This window comes from Thermobia domestica, chromosome 13, assembly GCF_964235325.1.
Source record: "Thermobia domestica chromosome 13, izTheDome1.hap1.1, whole genome shotgun sequence".
Taxonomy (NCBI): Eukaryota; Metazoa; Arthropoda; class Insecta; order Zygentoma; family Lepismatidae; genus Thermobia; species Thermobia domestica.
The window spans coordinates 76,439,456-76,459,912 of NC_137466.1; the positions used below are offsets into that span (position 1 = coordinate 76,439,456).

Here is a 20,457-nt window from a genome sequence, read left to right on the forward strand (position 1 = left end):
CCTTATAAACTCCATACAAAGCTCATTTGCATAATTTTAATCACAAAATGCAGGTACCTGTACTCACTTGTACTCACATGTTTTTCTTACAAAACCGAAAATTCATCTTGGATATAAGCGGCGGTTTCTTTTTTTTTTTTTTTTTTCTATATTTTTAAGTTATTCAGGGGTGAGGGAAATCTGGAACTTTCGTCATGGAAAGTTAGGGAAAAGTCAGAGATCTTTTCTCCAAATTGTGTGGACACCCTTTTACATTTCCAAATGAAACTATATAAATTAGGTCTCCACTTCAAAAAAATGGGGGGGTGCAACTTCCCCCTCCTGCCCCACCTAATCGCCGCCCATGACACGAATCCTATGTTTTCAGTCATTTCATTTCTTTGTGGATATAGTTTCAGTCTGTTAATGTTGATCCTAAATAGAATAATATTATAGATAACAATAATTTTGAAGTATAGAATCTCAATGATATTTTAACACTTTAAGCTAATCACAGTTGTCGCTGGAGTCTTCAGAATAAGATAGACTACTTCATTGTTAATCGCAATTGTCGAGACACCAAAAGATAAATGAAAACTTGAATTTAAATGTTAAAAATGTTTCAAAATGAAAAAAAAAAAAAAATCAATTATATAATACTTTCAAAGTGTGTGTAATGTTTTACGCTGGATATTTTTAAAATTAAAACCAATTCAAAAACTTGGGAAAATATAAGTAGAATTGATTGAAAAGTAATGCGTTCATGGATGTAACTTTTTATTATTAACTGACTTTCAAAATTATTTCTATGCATGATAAGTATAATGCATTTGTCTTTTATGTAATGCACTGCTAACTTTTTGACATAGCCCCCATCTCTTTCCACGCACTTACGCGAATGCATGACTAGTCGGGCAAACTCGTCGTCGACACCAGGATGGAATAGCAGCTTGAGGCGTGGGTGTGTGCTATGGCGGACTAACCCATTCTCGACACCAGGATTGAATCACAGGCGCATTCTCATAGTATTCCAATGATTGTCATTTGTTCCGAGATCAAGATGACGTGTCCATGATACATTTCCGTGCGAATGCGCTGAAAAAATAAAAACTCTCTCACATTCACCCCCGCAACTTCAATCTCATCTTCATGTTGGTCGCCATCTTCGTTATTAGGACACCTGGGAACAAAAGACACAAGTGGATTATACAGAGGATAAATGTAGCTATCAGTACAAAAAGAAAATTTTAAAAATCGAGGAACAAGTAAAGAAAGTTACAGCCATGGAGGCATTACTTTTCAATCATGCCTCATGTATTTGAGGTCATATTATATTCAGCCCAATACTGTATTTGAAACTAAAACAAACAGAAAAATCCTTCCTTACTGTAATTAATTGTTGTTGAAACGTAGGGAATTTGTCTGCCACTTTTGAATCTAAAATTGTCCATATGTTATCACAAGTTAAATGGGATATTAAGTAATTTGCTGCACAGTCCCTGATGAAAAGCAAGTCGTAATTCTCCGCAAATCGAAGAGCTTCTAATGCCTGCGTCCAGGTTTGCAGCTCGCATCTTCCTCCATACATAATTCTGTAATGACATGAATATACTATATGTAACAACACTCCATAGAACTGAAACAATACAATTATTGCTACAGAAGCTTACTTATTCCTTAATTGATCAAGTGAAGTGGAGCGGGTGTCGAATAAGTATTAGAATTTTTCGGACCTCTCGTAGGGAAATATGGAAATCGTATAAGGGGCATTCAAGCGTCAAGTAAAGAATACAAGTGCGGGAATCAAGTAAAATTACCAAAATCAAGTGCGTACTGTAGGAAGTATGGGAATTAAGTAAAATTACGGTACCAAAGTTGTGGGGAAAAGAGACATAAGTTTGTATGGTACGCTAAAGTACACTAAAGCTGCTTTTTTACATTATAAGGTATTTACAATATCTGAAAGAAGCTTCACATAGATATTTTAAAGATGAAATATGTCCAAACTGTTCAAAAATGAACTTGATTTTCTTGTGCACTCAACGCACTGTAGGTAGACAAAAATAAATGATAGGGATGTCATTTGGTCGACGACTCCAGTGGTCACAGAGCCATATACTATACATAAGAAGAAAGACTATTCAAACTTCGTTTCGAAATGCAAAGAAAATTTTTCCGAATTTAATGATGTAGTTCTTTCTACCGTGTATCCGTGCTCAATTGCCCATCTGTCAAGTCTATTCATATACAAAAATAAATGCAGTATACTTCCAGAAGATAGAAATGCCCTTTGCATATTTTCCATATATTAAATCTTTATGTCAGTGATACTGCAAGATTAGATAACATGAGCAAGAGAAACAAATTATTTTGCTCCAACTTCTATGGCATACTATCGACTCAGAGTGATTGAGACTACTTTGTCTGATATTCTTTTTTTCATCCATCTATGTCTTATCTTTTGATGGCTCGGAAATGGACTTCTGGAGTTTTTATCTCTGGAAAGAAGGTTTTGAAGGAAACACTCCTCCACAACCGAAGGACGCTTCAAAACGTATCCAGATATTCTGTAAAATTCTACTTCACAAACTTATATAATTTTACAACGTGAGTTTCGCTTCAATGCTATAATATCGTCATACTAGTGCTACAATCGAAATAATAGGACGGCGAGAGTTATGATCATTGGAGCCCAACGGTTCGGTCCTTTTAATATGTGAAATTTTCGACTAGTTTTAGGTTCTACCTGCTACAACGTGTGAAATAGTCATGAAATGTAAACAAGCAGAAGTGATAAAACCACAATCTCGACCTGTAAAGTTACGAACATTGTCTAATAGGCGTACGCGATATCTTAAACGCGCAGTGAAAGCACACCGGCAGAAGTCTGGTCGGAAACCATAGCAACAGAGTTCCGTTTGGCATCAAGAATTGGTGTCAGTACTCGTAGTTCATCGGAAATGTTTGCAAGAAGGTTCCATGAGCGAGCTGGACCCCATGAGCCAAAAATCACTTAAAAGTGAACGCAGGCCGCCTATTACAGTATTGCAAACCACGACGCGAATGAACAGTGAAACAATGGAAGAGCATCATTTGGGGTGAAGAATCACACAGGATATTGTGTCAATCCGATGAATGTATTTAGGCCTGGCTTATACCAGATGAGATTTACTTGATGAGAACCTCCAGGTTTTGACTTCCCATCAGGTATTGTCCTCCATTCTTCCTGCAACATGGTGAATAATGTGGTGGTAATTGTTGGGCATTGTGGTTGGGTCTTCAACCGACAGCTGTTCAATAGGATTGAGGTGGAAGCTTTGAACCCGCCAGTCGAGTCCTCCATTTCCTGATGAAACATGATAGTATCCGGTTTCATACGGTCAAATAGAACCGATGTGAAATTGACAGATGAAACCACACTACGTAGGCGCTTTACAGTCATCATATGTTCTGTTTCTTTGCCACATGACCTTTAGAGTAGTCTCTGGGTATCTCTCCCACACGTTCAATTTCACAGTTCGGCATCGGTCCCCTATGTTCATTCGTGTCACTTTCCCATTGTGTCCGTTAACTTTTGGACACGAGTGTAGTAAATATCCATCTCTGCATCATCCAGTCTTCTAATAATGTAATTATCTAACTATTTTATTAATTAAGAACTTCAACAACTTCTATTTCTGATAATTAGTAATATGAAAGTTACATTTAATTAGAAATGATCACATTGAAGTTATAAAGATTACTTTTAGAGAAACGCTATATAGTGTCTTAATTTAAGCGCGTTGTCCCTATTATGACTTATGTTCAAAAAGATATGAAGAATCTTTTAAGAAATTGTATTTAAGAGTTGCAATATTAAAAAATATAAGGAAGTGCGTTATTAATTAAAGCTGTTTTCAAGAACTAAGAATACTGTTACGAGGTTAGCCACAAATACGAATAGTAATACTTGCTATTATGCTTAGCAACAGTGAGATCAGCAACAAAAATATTGAGTTTATTTATTATTAATATCATCATTTTCCAACCTGCTAGAAATAAAGAATTATCTCCCATTTTTTAAAGAAATTGTTATAATTATTGTTTCTGGTTTTTTTTTTTTTCACTATTCTTGATTCATTTCAGGACAATGAATATTCATATTAGTGTGTTTAAAGATAAGATGCAACGTCGATTACCTTGCTTTCTTGGAATACTGATAACTCATATCTACGAGAACAGGATTATATAATGAGTATTTTACTCCATTCATGAGGTTTTAAAGTAAGATTAAGGTAAACATAAATTACAAGGGCGAAGTGAATGATATATATTTTTTTCAATCTTCTATCTTTATTACTTTGTGTGGGTTGCGCACTGAACTTTCTTTGATGTTAGCATTCGACGATATCTTGCATTCGTATGTCCTTTTATACTGTTCTCCAATAACGTTTTCCTAGAGTGACAAAACTACCTTTTCTTTAAAAAAAATAATTGTTATGGATAAGATTCGATAAGATGTGGCATTTTCTTTAATAATAATAATAATAATAATAATAATAATAATAATAATAATAATAATAATAATAATAATAATAATAATAATATACACTCGTTTGCAAAACTTAAGGAGATAGATGAAGTAACGTAAAACATCGCATAGTCGATAGAAATGAAAGGAAGCCTGACTGCACATTGCCGAAGATACACAGAAACCAAGAAACTGTAGAGTGTAAAGTCAGCACTTTAGCGCTGAGTGGGTCTATTTTCCCCAACACGAAATAAACAGTTGAATGAAAGAGACGATGCAGTGTGTGTGCCAGTCAGAAAGCTGTTAGGAAGCAGCATGGTGGTTTGCTCACAATAATCCCTTGCGAAGGAGAGTTTGTAGTCGGCCACGGTCAACAATAGCAGGAGACTATCGCTAGACTATGAAACAGGCAAGAAAGGTCTAATGTCAAACAATAGGTAAAATTACAAACATATCTAATAGTAAGAGGACTGGAAGTTGCCCAATCTCAAGCTCCACAGTGACATGTAGACTACATGAGGGATGGTCTATTTGCCTTACAGGTAGTATATTGTGCACAATCAACACAAGCAAATCAGTGTCACCGTTTGCGGTGGTACAAAGAACGCTAGGGGTGAAGTCGCGTCTTCTGAAATGAGAGCATGTTCAGTATGAGGAGTGATGATTGATATATATATAGTCATTTGGTGAAAGGTAGTGGCGTATTTTGTGGGCTACCGGACCTACCGGCGGTAGCCCTAAAATATTACAAAATGAAGTTATTATAATATAGACTAATTTACTTAGTATATTAGTAATTTTATACTTGAGTATCTTCTTTCAGAGATACAATTTTCTGAGAACTTTATAAACTTAGAAACATTTAGTACATGTTTCTTTGCACGCAGCCTGTTTTGCATTCTTAAGGCTGTTGCTACCTCTTCGCTGAGTCGAGTTTTCCCCTATCTAATAACATTGGAACTTTTTTCGTGTTTTTCTCAGCAAGCAATGAACAAATCCTTATAAAAATTTGCATGGAGTCAGGTCGATAATAAAGGATTTGTTATATGAGCGTATAATTTTACTAAAAGCCTCCAATTAAGTTATTCATCCCCCCCCCCCCTTTTTCATGTGAAGATTTGCAACAACGCATTGACGACACTGCATTCTCTCTTCTAGCAGGTTGCGGCGAGTAACTGAGGGTTACTTTGAAGTTTCAACATTGTCCACAGCTGTGAGGGGACCCTTTTCAACAATGACATATTTATGGCATTTCAATGAGGAGGCGTTGGAGTACGTTTTCTTTGCTGAAAGCAGAAAAAAATAAACACAGCGAGAACAGATCCATTCTTCTTTACATTAGCTTTTCGCCCCGTCAAGTATAGACAGTTATAAGCAATTAGAAGCGAACTGTCTCTATTGAATAAAGATACTTTTAATGTATACGAAAGCGAATGTCACTTTATTATTATTATTATTATTATTATTATTATTATTATTATTATTATTATTATTATTATTATTATTATTATTACATTTCTCAAAACATGAAGAGACATACCTTTCTTGACTCCAGTGCTCATTTTATCTATATATGAGGTATTTATAATAAACTTCTATACTGGTAAAAGAAAAACTATTTTTACAGTGACGTATCTTGCTAAGATAATTATTTGTATTTTATTTATTATATTTCAATTTAAAATAAAGTGTATCGGTTGTAACAACGAATAGTGCTCAAAATAGTACCTATTACCAGTCAACTATAGATTTAGATCAAACATAATAATGGACAACAACACCAATATATATTGGATACATTTAGACCCTATTGGATCAAAAGATCCAATATATTTCAGACAAAAATATATTTTTCTTGTAGGCCTTATATCTCGAGAACTACATATAGCATACCCAAACTATGACTTAACTTAGTATGATGTGCTTATTGCGTAAAAAATACAAAAACTCGATTTAAGGACCGTTCAAAAATTTTGTGGGCCCTGATTCACAAAATTCAAAATATTACATTCAATCAAAAATTTTCTTGTACGCCCATATTTTGACAATTACAAAGTGTGTGGCCAGAGCCGCAGCTAGAGATTTCGGCGCCCGGGGCGAAGTAGAATTCAGCGCCCCCTACACTCACCTTACCAGTTGTTATGCTACGCTGAATTTTTATTCATCTTCTTGGAAAGACCAAACCATTGCAACAACCAAAAACGATCATTATGTACCCTTTTTCAAATAGCTGTTTTCAAGAGCCTTATTTTGGACTTTTTGTTAAACATGACAAAACTATCCTTGTTGTATACAAATTCACTAGTAGAATAGTTATGGAAAGTTACTACTCTTTACAACGTTTCATACTATCGATAAAAAATGAATTTCAATGCATTAAAAACTATGTGCTTTTAAATTGTTCGAAATGAGTGACAGTATTAATTTCCAGTAATAATTGTAAACTTTTTAATTTTATTTTGTATGTGACCACATCAATAGTATTTTGATTTGGATCTTTTAACGGTAAAAAATATTTTGTGAAATGTAATGGAAATTCAAAAAGAGCCTTCTTTATGAATTTCTAAATATTGATCGATGGAGGTGAAAAATATGTTTTCAATGTTTGTACTTAAAATCCTAAATATACTTTGGCTACTACATATGTCTGAAATTATAGTAATTACGTAATTTCTTAATGAATGAAAGTTCCGAATTTAAGGTACTTATTATTGATTAACATATTAAAATACACTAACTTGTACATATATGAAGGATGTGTGTATTTTTTTGTATGTATGTAAATAGATAAAAAAAAACATTACACAACTAGACACGCATGCACAAAATAATATGCTGGCGATACAAAAAGTTGTTGAAAAAATGACCCCAATAAATTCCTCCGAACTGAAAGCATTTGATATGTCAATGGAATTTAAAAATAAATCATTGGTAGTGATAAGTGTCTGAAAAAGTCGAACTTCGTTAGGCTAATTTATGATCCCTTAAGCCCCTATTCTACAACTGCTTGAAGTTCGAAAATGTTATTGTTCCCCTCGTTTACCTTTATTTTTAATATTCCCACGCAAACAGCAGCTTGAATGTCTCTTCATTCTTCTCACTTTCATATCTTCATTCTCACCGTCGCACAGTGGGTCCAAACCAGGCAATTCTTAGCAAAAACTCGAAAAATGAAATAAAAGATTGACTGGATATAATTTGTTATAATGAAACCTTAATAGTGTACACATTGAATAGTGTGCAGGAAAAGAAGTGATAGCAGTTTGCAATGAACTCATGGGACGTGTAAATTTGGTTATCCACCAAAGCCGGAGAGACGCTGCTTAGTGACAGAAGATAGGAAATTGACTTTGAATGCAACTATTCCTATATTGCGTGTAGATAATTAGTGGCTGGAATACATGGTGACACGACCCACATGTATGTGTCGTTTTGTATATTTAGAATGTTGATGTGATGCGTAGTCAATAATCATATTTGGAATGATGTTAATATCATTATCATATCCCTATGGTAATCCCCTACCTATCATATTTGGAAAATATGTGGTACTGAAAGCATATAAACTATAGTCAAACGATAGAATGGCATTTTACTAAAAAATATGGCATAATATGTTTGTGATTTTTAATATGTCGTAGCGGAAACATTGTTCTTACTGCATGCAAAGAGAAAACCTGCACATATTTGCACTTTTGGGAAATATAGCGCATGAAAATGTTTGAGGAAAACCGCATTCTGGATGCAATGCTGCTTTTGAATTGAGCTGGGATGAATGTGAGAGCAAGTGTTAGGTTATTAGACGTGTGATCCCCATGCACGCAGTGACAAAGTTGAATATAGATCGATTCTGGAAATTTTGCCGCCAGATCTCTTTGGGGGCTTCATTGTCACAATGAACTCTCCACAACTTTGAAATAATTTTGAGAAGCAAGAACTTTTCTTCAGTTTTGTTACTATTCAGTTGTAAAATGAATAAGTACACTTTTTCCTTTCATGCGTAAGAATGTAAGTCAATTGTAAATTGCCAAATCAAAGCATATTGCCCACGCGTTTGTTTATCCCAATCATATAATCTGTTATATAATTTAGGCGCGAATATAAGGAACATTTCCTTTTCTGATGTAAAACTCTATGTTTTTGATAAAAATAATGTCGAAATAATATTATTGTAACCACTGCACACACCGAACTAATTGGTTTTCTTTCAATTTTCTGCTTCATATTGCGAATTCTTATTTTTGCCAAGAATTTAGTGCTTTGGCTCCACTGTGCGTCGTGATTAATCGGATTGTGTAGAAAAACATTTTGAACTAAGCAAACTTATCACTGTCAAAATGCCGAACACGACTTTGGTCGTTTCTGATTTTGAAAATGCTCCTGCGTACATTATAAGTCATTACTCGGCACCTTGTATACCACATGTCATTAAGAAATCATCTATAACTCTTCAAGTAATAAGTAAAAACTTGTTATGACTTACTTAAACTCTAGGATTGCGAGCGAAGCGAGCAAAAAATTTTTAAAGAAATCTACGTATTTCATTGATAACCGACAGCAATATTGATCTAATAGGGCGCCAATACTTTCTGGGGGCGACTCGTCTTTTACTCATGTCCAACATCACTTTTTCTTTCTCTTTGCTCGTTCGGCGCCCCCTTGCTATCAGCGCCCGGGGCGGACGCCCCGCTGGCCTCCCCCTTAGCTACGGCTCTGTGTGTGGCCAAACCCAAACTAACAATTTACTCCGTATGATGTGCTTATTCCGTTAAAAAAAAGATTTAGCTGCCATTCAAAAAATTTGTGGGCCCTGATCCAAAAAATTCAATATATTTCATACAATCAAACATTTTCTTGTATGCCTTATATATACAGGTAGTGTAGCCAAACCCAAACTAACAATTTACTCAGTATGATGTGTTTATTCCGTAAAAAATACGAAAACTCGATTTAGAAGCCGTTGCTAACTTTTGTGGCCCCTGATTCAAAAACTAATTATTTGGCAAGATCGCAATCTTTTTATGCACATTTTGGATCATTTTTAAAATTCTTAGCCAAGATCGCTATCTTTTGATCCATTTTTTGGATTATTCCTAAAATTCTTGTTTTTATATATTTTTAATATTTATATATAAGGCGATACAAAGAAAATTTAGGAAATCAATTGATCTGATTGAAGATTTGTTTAAATCTATTTTATAGAATCTTTTAGATTTGTTTAACTATATTCCTGTTCAGTGTTTCTTTCAGAAACTATGTTCCGGGAGGGCACACTTCGTATTCCGGGGGGCACTGTTGATACTATTCTATTTATTATTATATTATAGACGTATTATTTTCGTCTCCTCCGGGGGGCACTCTCAGAGCCCCGGGGAGGCAGTGCCCCCCTAAAAATATGTCTGAAAGAAACACTGTTCCTGTTAACTGCAGATTTTTTTAAAAATATCTCTTTTGAATCTACATTTGTATTCTTTCTTTACTCACTCATGAAGTATATCTATAACTTTTGTCAATTTTTTAAAGTTGCTTCTTAGATAAGTTTCGAGAGTTGTCCTCAAAATTTCGTTAGCATCTTATTTGAACTACTCTTTAAAATGGAATGTGTACATTTAGAGAACTTGTGGTTTGATCTTACAATGTACATAGTATAATATAACAAAAAATAGTTTTTATGTACTGTAACGCTGTAATCTCACTTTAATTTACCATAGTATATTTTTCTTTCTTTTTTTGCGTGAAAGTAACATTTGAAACCGAATTATTTCTTTTAAAATTTATACATGAAATGAAAATTGTTTTTTTTAAAAAAAAAACTATGACATACTCATTGTATAAATAAATGTGAAATGTTAATGTTTTGTTTGATTTATTTGTATTGATTGAAGTGAATACTTCGAATGTAACTTTGGCCACTTATCAACAAAATTAAAAAGTCGTAGACCAGTATAATTTAAGCAAGTTACTTACTTGATTTGAGACATAATTTTGGAGGGGAAGAGTAGAAATTTTACTAATAACTTTTTTTTTATTTAACTTTTCCTGTGTTTATGTTTAGCGTGGCCTTGTGAATTTTGTTTACTTTTTTTCCAATGTAGAAACTTATCTAGGGATTTTGGAGTATGCTCATAGATATCTAAATTGTGAATAGTGCTTCGGTGATATTTAGCATTTTGATTATACTGCTTGTTTATTATTTTTCTAATAACTTCATTTACATAATGTTGTGGCTTGATGTAACAAAGTACATCATACGTACTTTCCATTACATACTTTTATACTCATACGGTAATGCTTTAGTTTAATATGTATGACATTGACAAATTGGTGTACTTCAACAAAAAAGACCTATATTTTAAAATGAAGCATGAAAAAATAATGCACAAAATTAAAATTATTCTGTTAATAAGCTTATGTGTTGTACTATTTATATATATGTTGTAGCTATAGATGAAATTTCGCGTTCACCATCTGGAAAATAAATATTTCTTATTTAGAATGCGTAAGTTACAAGGTTATTATTCCCAGGTAACACTAATAAGTCCCTATTTCCTGTTACCAAGAAATAAGTCCCTATTCATATTTCGAAAACTAATAACCAAGAAAAGACGTTACCAAGAAAATGACGTTTGGATCTACATTAACACTACATATTTCATTATGTATAGATGTTTTCTTATGTAGTAAAAGAATCACTGATATTACACTTCACTTTCTCCTACAAATGTGCTCTGTTAGAAGGGTAATGTGTGGTCAGTTCTTCAGTTTCCCAGTTGCCTCACGATACTGAAACAACACCAAAAAATCTGTCATCATTAGGTATAGAATTCGACAGCATTCACGCTAAGAACACATTTGTGTAACAAAAAAAGTTTATTTCTAAATTTCCTTCGTATGTGGTAAAAATGAAATTATTATTATTTAGCATAAACATTCTATACTACTATTCACAGAAGCCTACCGTCAAAAGTTTAGGGGGGCAAACCCCTAGACCCTCCTGGATACGGGTCTGCATATACATATATATAATTATTCCAAAATGCTATCTCCACTGGTTTACCTGTTTCCGTGAGGTTATAAAAGTCAAAGAGCGCTGGTGTTTTCAATGTGAAAACCCCACTGGTGTCGGTAGCGCGGCCAGTCTCTGGTCAGGGAAACACCGGCAAGGAGGAACCGATGTGGTGACCACAAATTTTAACTAAATTACCAGTGCCAAGCCGTACTGATATTTCTTGCTCGTTACAATCTCTTGTGCCAAGAATTTCCTATTATTATTAGACCTATTATTATTATTATTATTATTATTATTATTATTATTATTATTATTATTATTATTATTTCACACAGGAAATTTGAAAATGAAATGAAATCTGTATGTTTTACGTCCCACAGTTATGCCGGTTAGGCTAAAGGAGACGGTGGTGATAAGTAATGAATGAAATGGTGGAATGAAGAAAGTGGGAGAAAACAGGAGAACCCCGAGAAAACCCATGCACACGGTGTTTGTCCACCACAAAGTTCACTTAGCGCGAGCTGGGATCAAACGAAGGACCCCATGCACCTGAGATGAACGCTCTACCACTGAGCCACCGCGGCCCCTACACAGGAAATTTATCTGCCATCACAATCGTCTGCTAGTTTATATTTGTATAACCAATCACCAGGTGTAAGACTGAAATAGAGGCACCTTGCTACGTTTGAAAGTAACCATAAATACTCCGAATGAGACTGGACGAATATACTAAAAGCAATAGGTTTAGCAAAGAAAATAAAGAGCGCCCCCTCCTTCTCAGTGCCATAAATCTGTCCTCGAAAAAGACGAGAGGGCTAGAAAATTTCATTCCACAGATGTGATATGGACAGAGTTTGAAAACCTGTTTTAAATGGCTAGCCCGAATTTCCCTCACGCTGCTAACACAAACAGGGAGAAGCAGAGATCGCACTCTTGCAAATCTTCACATGAAAAACAGTGGGGAATGAATAACTTAATTGGAGGCTTTTAGCAAAATTATAAGCTCATATAACAAATCCTTTATTATCGACCTGACTCCATGCAAATTTTTATAAAGATTTGTTCATTGCTTGCTGAGAAAAACACGAAAAAAGTTCCAATGTTATTAGATAGGGGAAAACTCGACTCAGCGAAGAGGTAGCAACAGCCTTAAGATCTTCGACATCGCAACACAGCAGAAATCTCTACTCGTTAATGCTTCGACAAGAATCGTATAGCTACGAGTGCATTCCCCTTCGCTCTACCTACACCCGCAGAGTATAGCAAAATCACCCAAACCGTCCTCAGGCGGCTTAAAAGGAAGCGGAACACCATTGAAGAAAACCACATGTTTCTTTGTTACATGAAAAGGACATTTCAACAAGTCTTCCAGTTGAGGGTGGCCTTTATAAAAAGAAAGCGATGTTGCAATTTTCACCCTCTGCTGATCCTTCAGTAGTCTCCGCAAGAAAGACAGTGCGTGTGTGCGTTTTGCTTTTCAGTTCTATTATATCTAATTTTTTCGTTACTTTTCTATTCGTTGCATCCTCCCCTTTTAGCCCAGTCAATAAAGGTTTTTGCATGGAAAAAATTTGGGTAAAGCTGATTTTCTCCCAAGTGATAGACCACTATGAGAGGAACATTTTCCCAAAAGTCCCCGCCCCTCCCCCTGGAGCTTCTCCCCCCACGCCCCTTCAAAGTTAAAAAATGGGCGTTTTAGAAAAAAGGCCATATCTTCAAAACTAATGGACATATTGACATGCTTCTTTTTTTCTCGTAATCTGTGAAATGTGCTCTACAATTTCGTATTCCTTAAAGTTTTTCATAAACCTAATGGTTTCTTGGCAATGTTAACCTAAAGAGTAAAAAATGAAAAAAATCGCCCGCGCCATTTTGTTTTTCCTCTTATATTTCCTTAGTGAGTTGTGATATGGAAAAATGTTTCAAATAAATCTTAAAGAGCATAAAATTATCTTTCCAACGGTGTATATATTGTGGGGGTTACTCTTAAAATTAGCCATGTAGCGAGGTAAGTTTGAAGACGAGCGGGCTCAATTTTTTGCCTCAAATATCAGTCACTATGTTTCATTTCGGAAAAAAAAAGACAAAGCTTTTTGTTTTTCAAATAATAAACCACTGCATTGTTAGAAAAGCATTTTTGTTTAGTCCTGCCTCCCCTGTGAAGCTTTAACCCTTACTCAATCCCCATTACCATTTCAAATTTAAAAATAAGCGTTTCTGACAAAAGCTATTATCTCCAAAACTATTCAACACACTGATAATTTTCACATTCTGTTTTATTCTTAAAAAGTGATAAAATTATTTTATTTTATTTTCTATTTTTTTTATAAATCTAATAATTTCCAGATAAACAAATAAACTATAAAAATTTGAAATATTTTGTTTGCTCTTCCTTTCCCTATTTTTTGCCTTGGATCTCCTCAGTCAATTAGCGTATGAAAATATATCTATAACATTTTTTATTATGTTTACAACTTAATTTTGAACATGTCCGCTATGCTTACTGCAGTATTTTCAACTTAATATTCCGTAGCTATACAGTATACTATTTAATTTTCGGATGATGATTCTACAAGTTCTTCCTCGGAATAGAAATGTGAATTTAGGCAAGACAGCCCATACAGTGCTCACACATTGCAGAGCAATTTATTTTAGTTATTTTGCATTTACAGTATTGCCTACATCCTTGCTTACACGAACATGATATTATGTACAGAAGCTCGTCTGGTGCAAATGGCTTGGATGTGGGAATAGGTTTCAATGTCTTTTTGGAGCGTCCGTTTTCTTTAATTAATTCTATCCTCCAACCCCATTCTGTGTCAGGAAGTTTATTTCCTAACCTTTTCTGTACTTGCAAAAATACTCTGAGCGAATGTTCATTACACGCTTCAGAAGTTGGAGGTATTTTGGCCAGGTCAAAGTTGGATCTTAGTGAACTTTTCTTTGTGAAAGACAAAAATCTGTGGTATCGGGTTTCATTCAAATTTGAGTATTTTCCCAAATCATACAAAGCCAAAACTAATTTTTCACCTGTAGATAATATTTCTCCTTTAGATTTTGAAATATCTAAAAAAAAAAAAAAAAAAAAAACACTCTGGCCCAGTTTTGAAATTCCGGTGATTTGAGCATATCTATTACTTTTAATTTGCCCATACCATAAAAACACGATGTCGTGTCACATCCTGTAAACGCATGACAGAACAAAAGTAGTTGCCGGCAATCTCCAAACTTTTCAATCAATGTTTCAATCCTGAAGTACCGTGTGTTCGGAGTCACACCACCTTTCTCTTTACAGAAGTAAACAGAAGCACTTTCTTTCTCAGGAGACAAAGCAGTAAGTAAGACTACCAGGTCAGTATCAGATCCTACAACAATAACTTTTGAAGCAGTTTTCAACTGTTGAATGGCCTTCATTACAATGTCAACATCTGCGTCTTCCTCTGCTGTAATTACAGTCAATCCCCGTTTCACGAGTTCAGACCCCAGAGCCAACGATAATCTCTTCTTATTGTTTCTATTACCTAAGAACTCGTCTTTTCCCGTGGCACAGACTGTGTTTTGACAAAAAAATATGTCTTGTGAAGATTTTTTCGCCGCTCTCCTGTTTTGTTCTTCATTTTTCGTGGTAGGCTCACTAGGGTAACCATCAAAAACAACGATAGATTTTTGACCATATTTATTAAGAACATGTGTACAATAGTTCTCTAAGACAGCTCCAAAGGTACACTTTTTTGGCCATGGCAGATGGTGAAGAAGAAACCCTCCGTCTACAATATATGTTGCATCCTTTACATCTAGGATGCAACTTTCATCCTTTCAAAAACTTTCATCAAGGATGATTTTGTACCTTTTCGAAGAGAAACTTCGTCAAACAGAGCTGGTGGGCGTACTGCCAATTCATATTCGAAATATGTCTTTAATTTGCTGGCGCTATCACAGGCACACAATATCCGATTAAAAAGCTGTTGAGAATTGATATTGACCTCTTTGGACTCTTGCTGACTTCTGTGCTGCCTGTGTCTTCACCTTTTCTGTGCAGTTTGAGTTCTTGGAAATTTTTACCTTTAATTTTGTTCATGGTAGACAAACCGATATCGTATGCTTGATCACAGTTTATTGAATAATCATAAACAAACCCAGTGGCTAAAGAGACCAGTTCACCAGACAACTTTGTAAAAGGATTGTGTTCTTGTAACCAAGCTGTAAACTTCTGTAAGTCTGACAAGACTTTCTTCTTTCTGGATTCTCGTAGTTACACGTGCTGTTCGCTAAACTGCCTTGCTGTTCCGAAAAAATCTTCTACAGCCTCATGAACTCTGAGAAAGAATGGTGTTCCAAGTACGCATTTTGAAAGAGTATTGTCAGTAATGCCACGGCCATGTGTCAGTCCTCCAACAGATTTCATGGGTCGCATCAAATCTTGTTCTATGCACATATCAGACCACGTTCCTGACCAGTACTTGCCTTTCCGCCTAATAGTGAAGAATCCTTTCTCCTTAAAAAGAACTAGTTCTTGATTTGTGAGTTTTGATTCAAGTTTGCACATCTCTTGTGCATACAAGTGGGCGGATTTAGCATAGGGGAGATGTCCGGCAGCATGAAAATATGGGAGCATTTGAATTGTTGTATTCATATGTAAATCCCAGTTTCCTGATCTTTCTGCAAAGGTAAACAGCATTATAAGGTCAATGCACGTAAGGAGATTAACCCACAGCTTAATTGTTCTGCTTAAAGTTCTAATTTCCTGCAAGAAATCGTTAAATTTGCTCAAACCTTCTTAAACAGCTGGTTCTTCTAGAACATCTTGTTCATTAAAACTCTTTTCAAGAAGATCTTTAGAAATATTTTCCAAATATGCAAGAGAGCCATTTATTTCAGGAAAACTGCTCTTCATCACTTTAACAATCGCACAAGCAGTAAGGCTATATGCTCGGACAGCTCTTGCGTACGCGTGACCATTCAAATGTGGTTCACAGTCAGTTTACCGTAAACTGTAGCCCATAGGTCTTCCAAACCACTCCCCTCCATTATCTTTCCAATAGCACCCATAAAAGACATTAATAGACGGAATCCTCCTAACCTCAGAATAATTTTTGACACTTCACTGTTGGGATTTGCTGACGCTACAATTTCAGCCGCCTTTGAAAACAATGGTTGATCGAACGTAACAATACAGGCACGGCGTTGCTTCTGACATTGTTCTGCAGCATAACTGAGAGCAGAGAAAATTGTTGATGGATTGCTAGGATCCATGTTTATAAAGGGAATTCTTAATATATATGTATCCTCACAATCTTCTCTTCTACTCATTACGGAGGTCATGAATCTATTCCACCCAGGCTGCATATCTGCGCCTGCAATCCACAAAACATTCATTGGAAATATGGGGTGTACCGTTCGACATTCAATTCCTCTGGTAACTTTCAAGTCATTAAAATCTTCCACAAAAATATTGGAGAGCCCACTACGGTGACTTTTTTTGGCATACGAAAGAATACGAATGGTTTCAGGATTAAATGTTCCCAACGGAGTTCGCTTCACCTCCACTTCTGTTTTAACACATTTACTTAGTGTTATGCATTTTATCCCTCCATGATATTTGAGGCGAAAATTTGAGCCCGCTCATCTTCAAACTTACCTCGCTACATGGCTAATTTTAAGAGTAACCCCCACAATATATACACCGTTGGAAAGATAATTTTATGCTCTTTAAGATTTATTTGAAACATTTTTCCATATCACAACTCACTAAGGAAATATAAGAGGAAAAACAAAATGGCGCGGGCGATTTTTTTCATTTTTTACTCTTTAGGTTAACATTGCCAAGAAACCATTAGGTTTATGAAAAACTTTAAGGAATACGAAATTGTAGAGCACATTTCACAGATTACGAGAAAAAAAGAAGCATGTCAATATGTCCATTAGTTTTGAAGATATGGCTTTTTTACTAAAACGCCCATTTTTTAACTTTGAGGGGGCGTGGGGGGAGAAGCTCCAGGGGGAGGGGCGGGGACTTTTGGGAAAATGTTCCTCTCATAGTGGTCTATCACTTGAGAGAAAATCAGCTTTACCCAAATTTTTTCCGAACTTTGATGTTTTTTGACCTTCATTGACTGGGCTATTTCAGTCTCCCTTAACATAATTATGGGACGTTAAACTGAAATATCTCATTTGATTTCAGTTCAATTCGGATATGTTGTAATAAAAAAAATCAGTTTTATGATGTGCGCTTATTTTACTCTTAAATACAGCATATTGTTAATATTGTGTAACTTCATAACCGTCTTTAGGAAGGCCCCGGCCTTCGATGTGGCAACGCTGTTCCCCACACCACTCGACGTCCATCGCGAGCAATACGGGGACAAATCTTTTTCTGCAGTTTTTTTTTTTCACTTCCTTTTGTCAACTTTTTGTGATTGTTTTGTCCAATAAACAAATGGAATATTCTTGTTGAATGTAATAACAAGAGACTAATACAGCGAAGGCTACCTAAGTTAGTAATAAGTAATCGAAGAGTGATTAACTAATAAAATATAATTAGTAAGATATGTTTAAAGTACAAGGATCAAATTGACTAAAATAAATAAAATCCATTCATAAAATAAGATTACAAAATATATTGTAAGATGTAAGTCAAAGCAAGAAAGGGTAAACGAACAGTAGGATAAACTTAATATCACTAAATTGACAATTAAATAGCCGTTTAGCATCCTTTTCAGCACTGAGGCTATCCGTATGAGTGACGATATATGCATACATTCCTATTCTAGTTTTATATACATTTACATAAGTATTCACGGTGCCTGGTTTGTATTATAACAACAACTTAAATTTCTTATGGGGCCGTGGTGACTCAGTGGTAGAGCGTTCATATTTGGTGTTTGGGGTCCCAGGTTCGATCCCAGCTCGCACCAAGTGAACTTTGTGGTGGACAAACACCCTATGCGTGGGTTTCCTCGGGGTTCCCCCGTTTCCTCCTATTTTCTTCATTCCACCATTTCACTCATTTCTCATCATCAACGTTTCCTTTAGCCTAACCGGCATTACCGTGGGACGTAAAACTCAAAGATTTCATTTTAAATTTCTTAAGGTTTTCTTAAAATAAATTTAAAAAATACCAAACGTAATATAACCTCAGGGAGATGTCCCCCTAGAAAATTTTCTTCGGGCGCCCATTTCCTTAAGTATTGTAGATAATACATATACAGTACATTTACAAATTTGGCAGAATGGCCAGAATTTTAGGTCTATTGAAGGCCGTTCTCATGCTGAAAAAATGTCTAACTTCCTTCTATTCCTTTCTTTTACAACAGATTGCTTCATTAATTTTGAATAGTTATTTTAAGAATATTACACAAACAATGTTTCGTACCAATTTTTCACGGTCGTGGTGGCATGGATTTACAATATTATTATACAATCAAGTAGTTTATTGTCTCTGCTTATCCCTAATACACTTAAGCGATGCAAGACTAATTTCTGATTATTGTTTGAAATTAACTTGTTTTCATATTCTTTAGATATTAACACATGCATAATTGCAAATACATGTTTGCATACTCTTACAATAAAATCTGACGGTACCGACAATTTGTTCGATTTATCTTAGTGAAATATTCATCTTTTGATTCCTCGTTATGTATCAAAATATCATTACACGCATCACAGTTAAGTTTGTGTGCTGTCTTGGGCAACACATATATACAGCCTTGTGTGTTTGTGTGCAACACATATATACAGCCACATATGTACAGAAATGCAGAATCAACTAATGTAACACTGCTCAAATAGTCTTTGTTTAGAATCTCAAGAAACAAACTATTAATATCATCTTTGCTGTTTACAAATTCGTAATAATCATCCAATAATTCGCTTGAGAATGGAACGTTTTGGAAATCTGAAACTCTTTACATATTCTTCTTTCTTAATTGTTTTAGTGTACAGTAATTACGTTGATACCCAGGCATTTTACAGCATCTAAATACCAACGCCTTTTACTGACAGCGTGAGATTTTCACCATTTACTGAAAGGCAAATGTTCCAGCCGATAGGACGTTCGCGCTGCGTTGCCAAGTTTCTATGGCGGGGCCTTCCTAGAGATAGCTATGGTAACTTCCATAACGATAACGCTTGTACGAACCAAACATGTTAAGTTCTGTGTCCCCTCCCCCCGTAAGGCACCAGTGCTGCAAAAGCACGATGAGAAAAAATATAATCTTTCGTTGCCACCCCCAGAATTCCGTCTTTGAACCAACCCTATCCATACTACTATATAAAATTCCTTTAATGATTGTAATGTTAGTGATATTATTATTATTATTATTATTATTATTATTATTATTATTATTATTATTATTATTATTATTATTATTATTATTATTATTATTATTATTATTACTTAAGTATCTAACGTTAATATACGTTTAGCAATGGCAACAAAGTATCACCTCGACACCAAACACGTACCGTGTATGGCTTCTTTGGAGTGTTATTTATAAAGGCAGTTAGGGTAAATTTTCTGCTTGAGTACAAAGGAAGCCGGTTGGGGACCAATAGAACGTCTCGACTTTACGAATGGCCTGCCAAATAGGGCCAATTGCCTCGAGAGAAATCGGTTTCTTGGGCGTGAACGAAGAATAAAGGAAAGTTATACGAGTAATGACAGACCATTTTGTGATCTCTCGGAACGAGGGACATATTGAACCTCGTTCTGTAGCGGTTTGCGTGGATATTTGTCAAATCATAACTCTTGACGTAGCATATTGTTTACAAGAGATGTTCAAGTTTAATACAAACATAATAGATTTTCTTCCATTTGGAATGATACGGAAACTGCAAGGTTTTCGGACAGTACAGCAAATCGCCATTAAAAAGGCGAGGCCAAGGAAAGGAAATAATGAAGATCAACACAAACAACTATATTAGAACACTAGATCAAGTGAATGTGGAAATTAATGAT

General features: G+C 35.2%; 1 protein-coding gene across 4 annotated transcripts in view; it reads right to left on the reverse strand.

Annotated features, from left to right (window-relative positions):
• LOC145668260 (kelch repeat and BTB domain-containing protein 12-like) overlaps positions 1 to 20,457 on the reverse strand; it is a 134,042-nt gene that overhangs the window by 5,322 nt on the left and 108,263 nt on the right. For all 4 annotated transcript variants that reach the window (XM_081735954.1, XM_081735956.1, XM_081735955.1 and 1 more), the window contains one exon: positions 1,367 to 1,571. In XM_081735954.1, the coding sequence (XP_081592080.1) occupies positions 1,367 to 1,571 (205 nt within the window). The remainder of the gene's footprint in view (positions 1 to 1,366; positions 1,572 to 20,457) is intronic.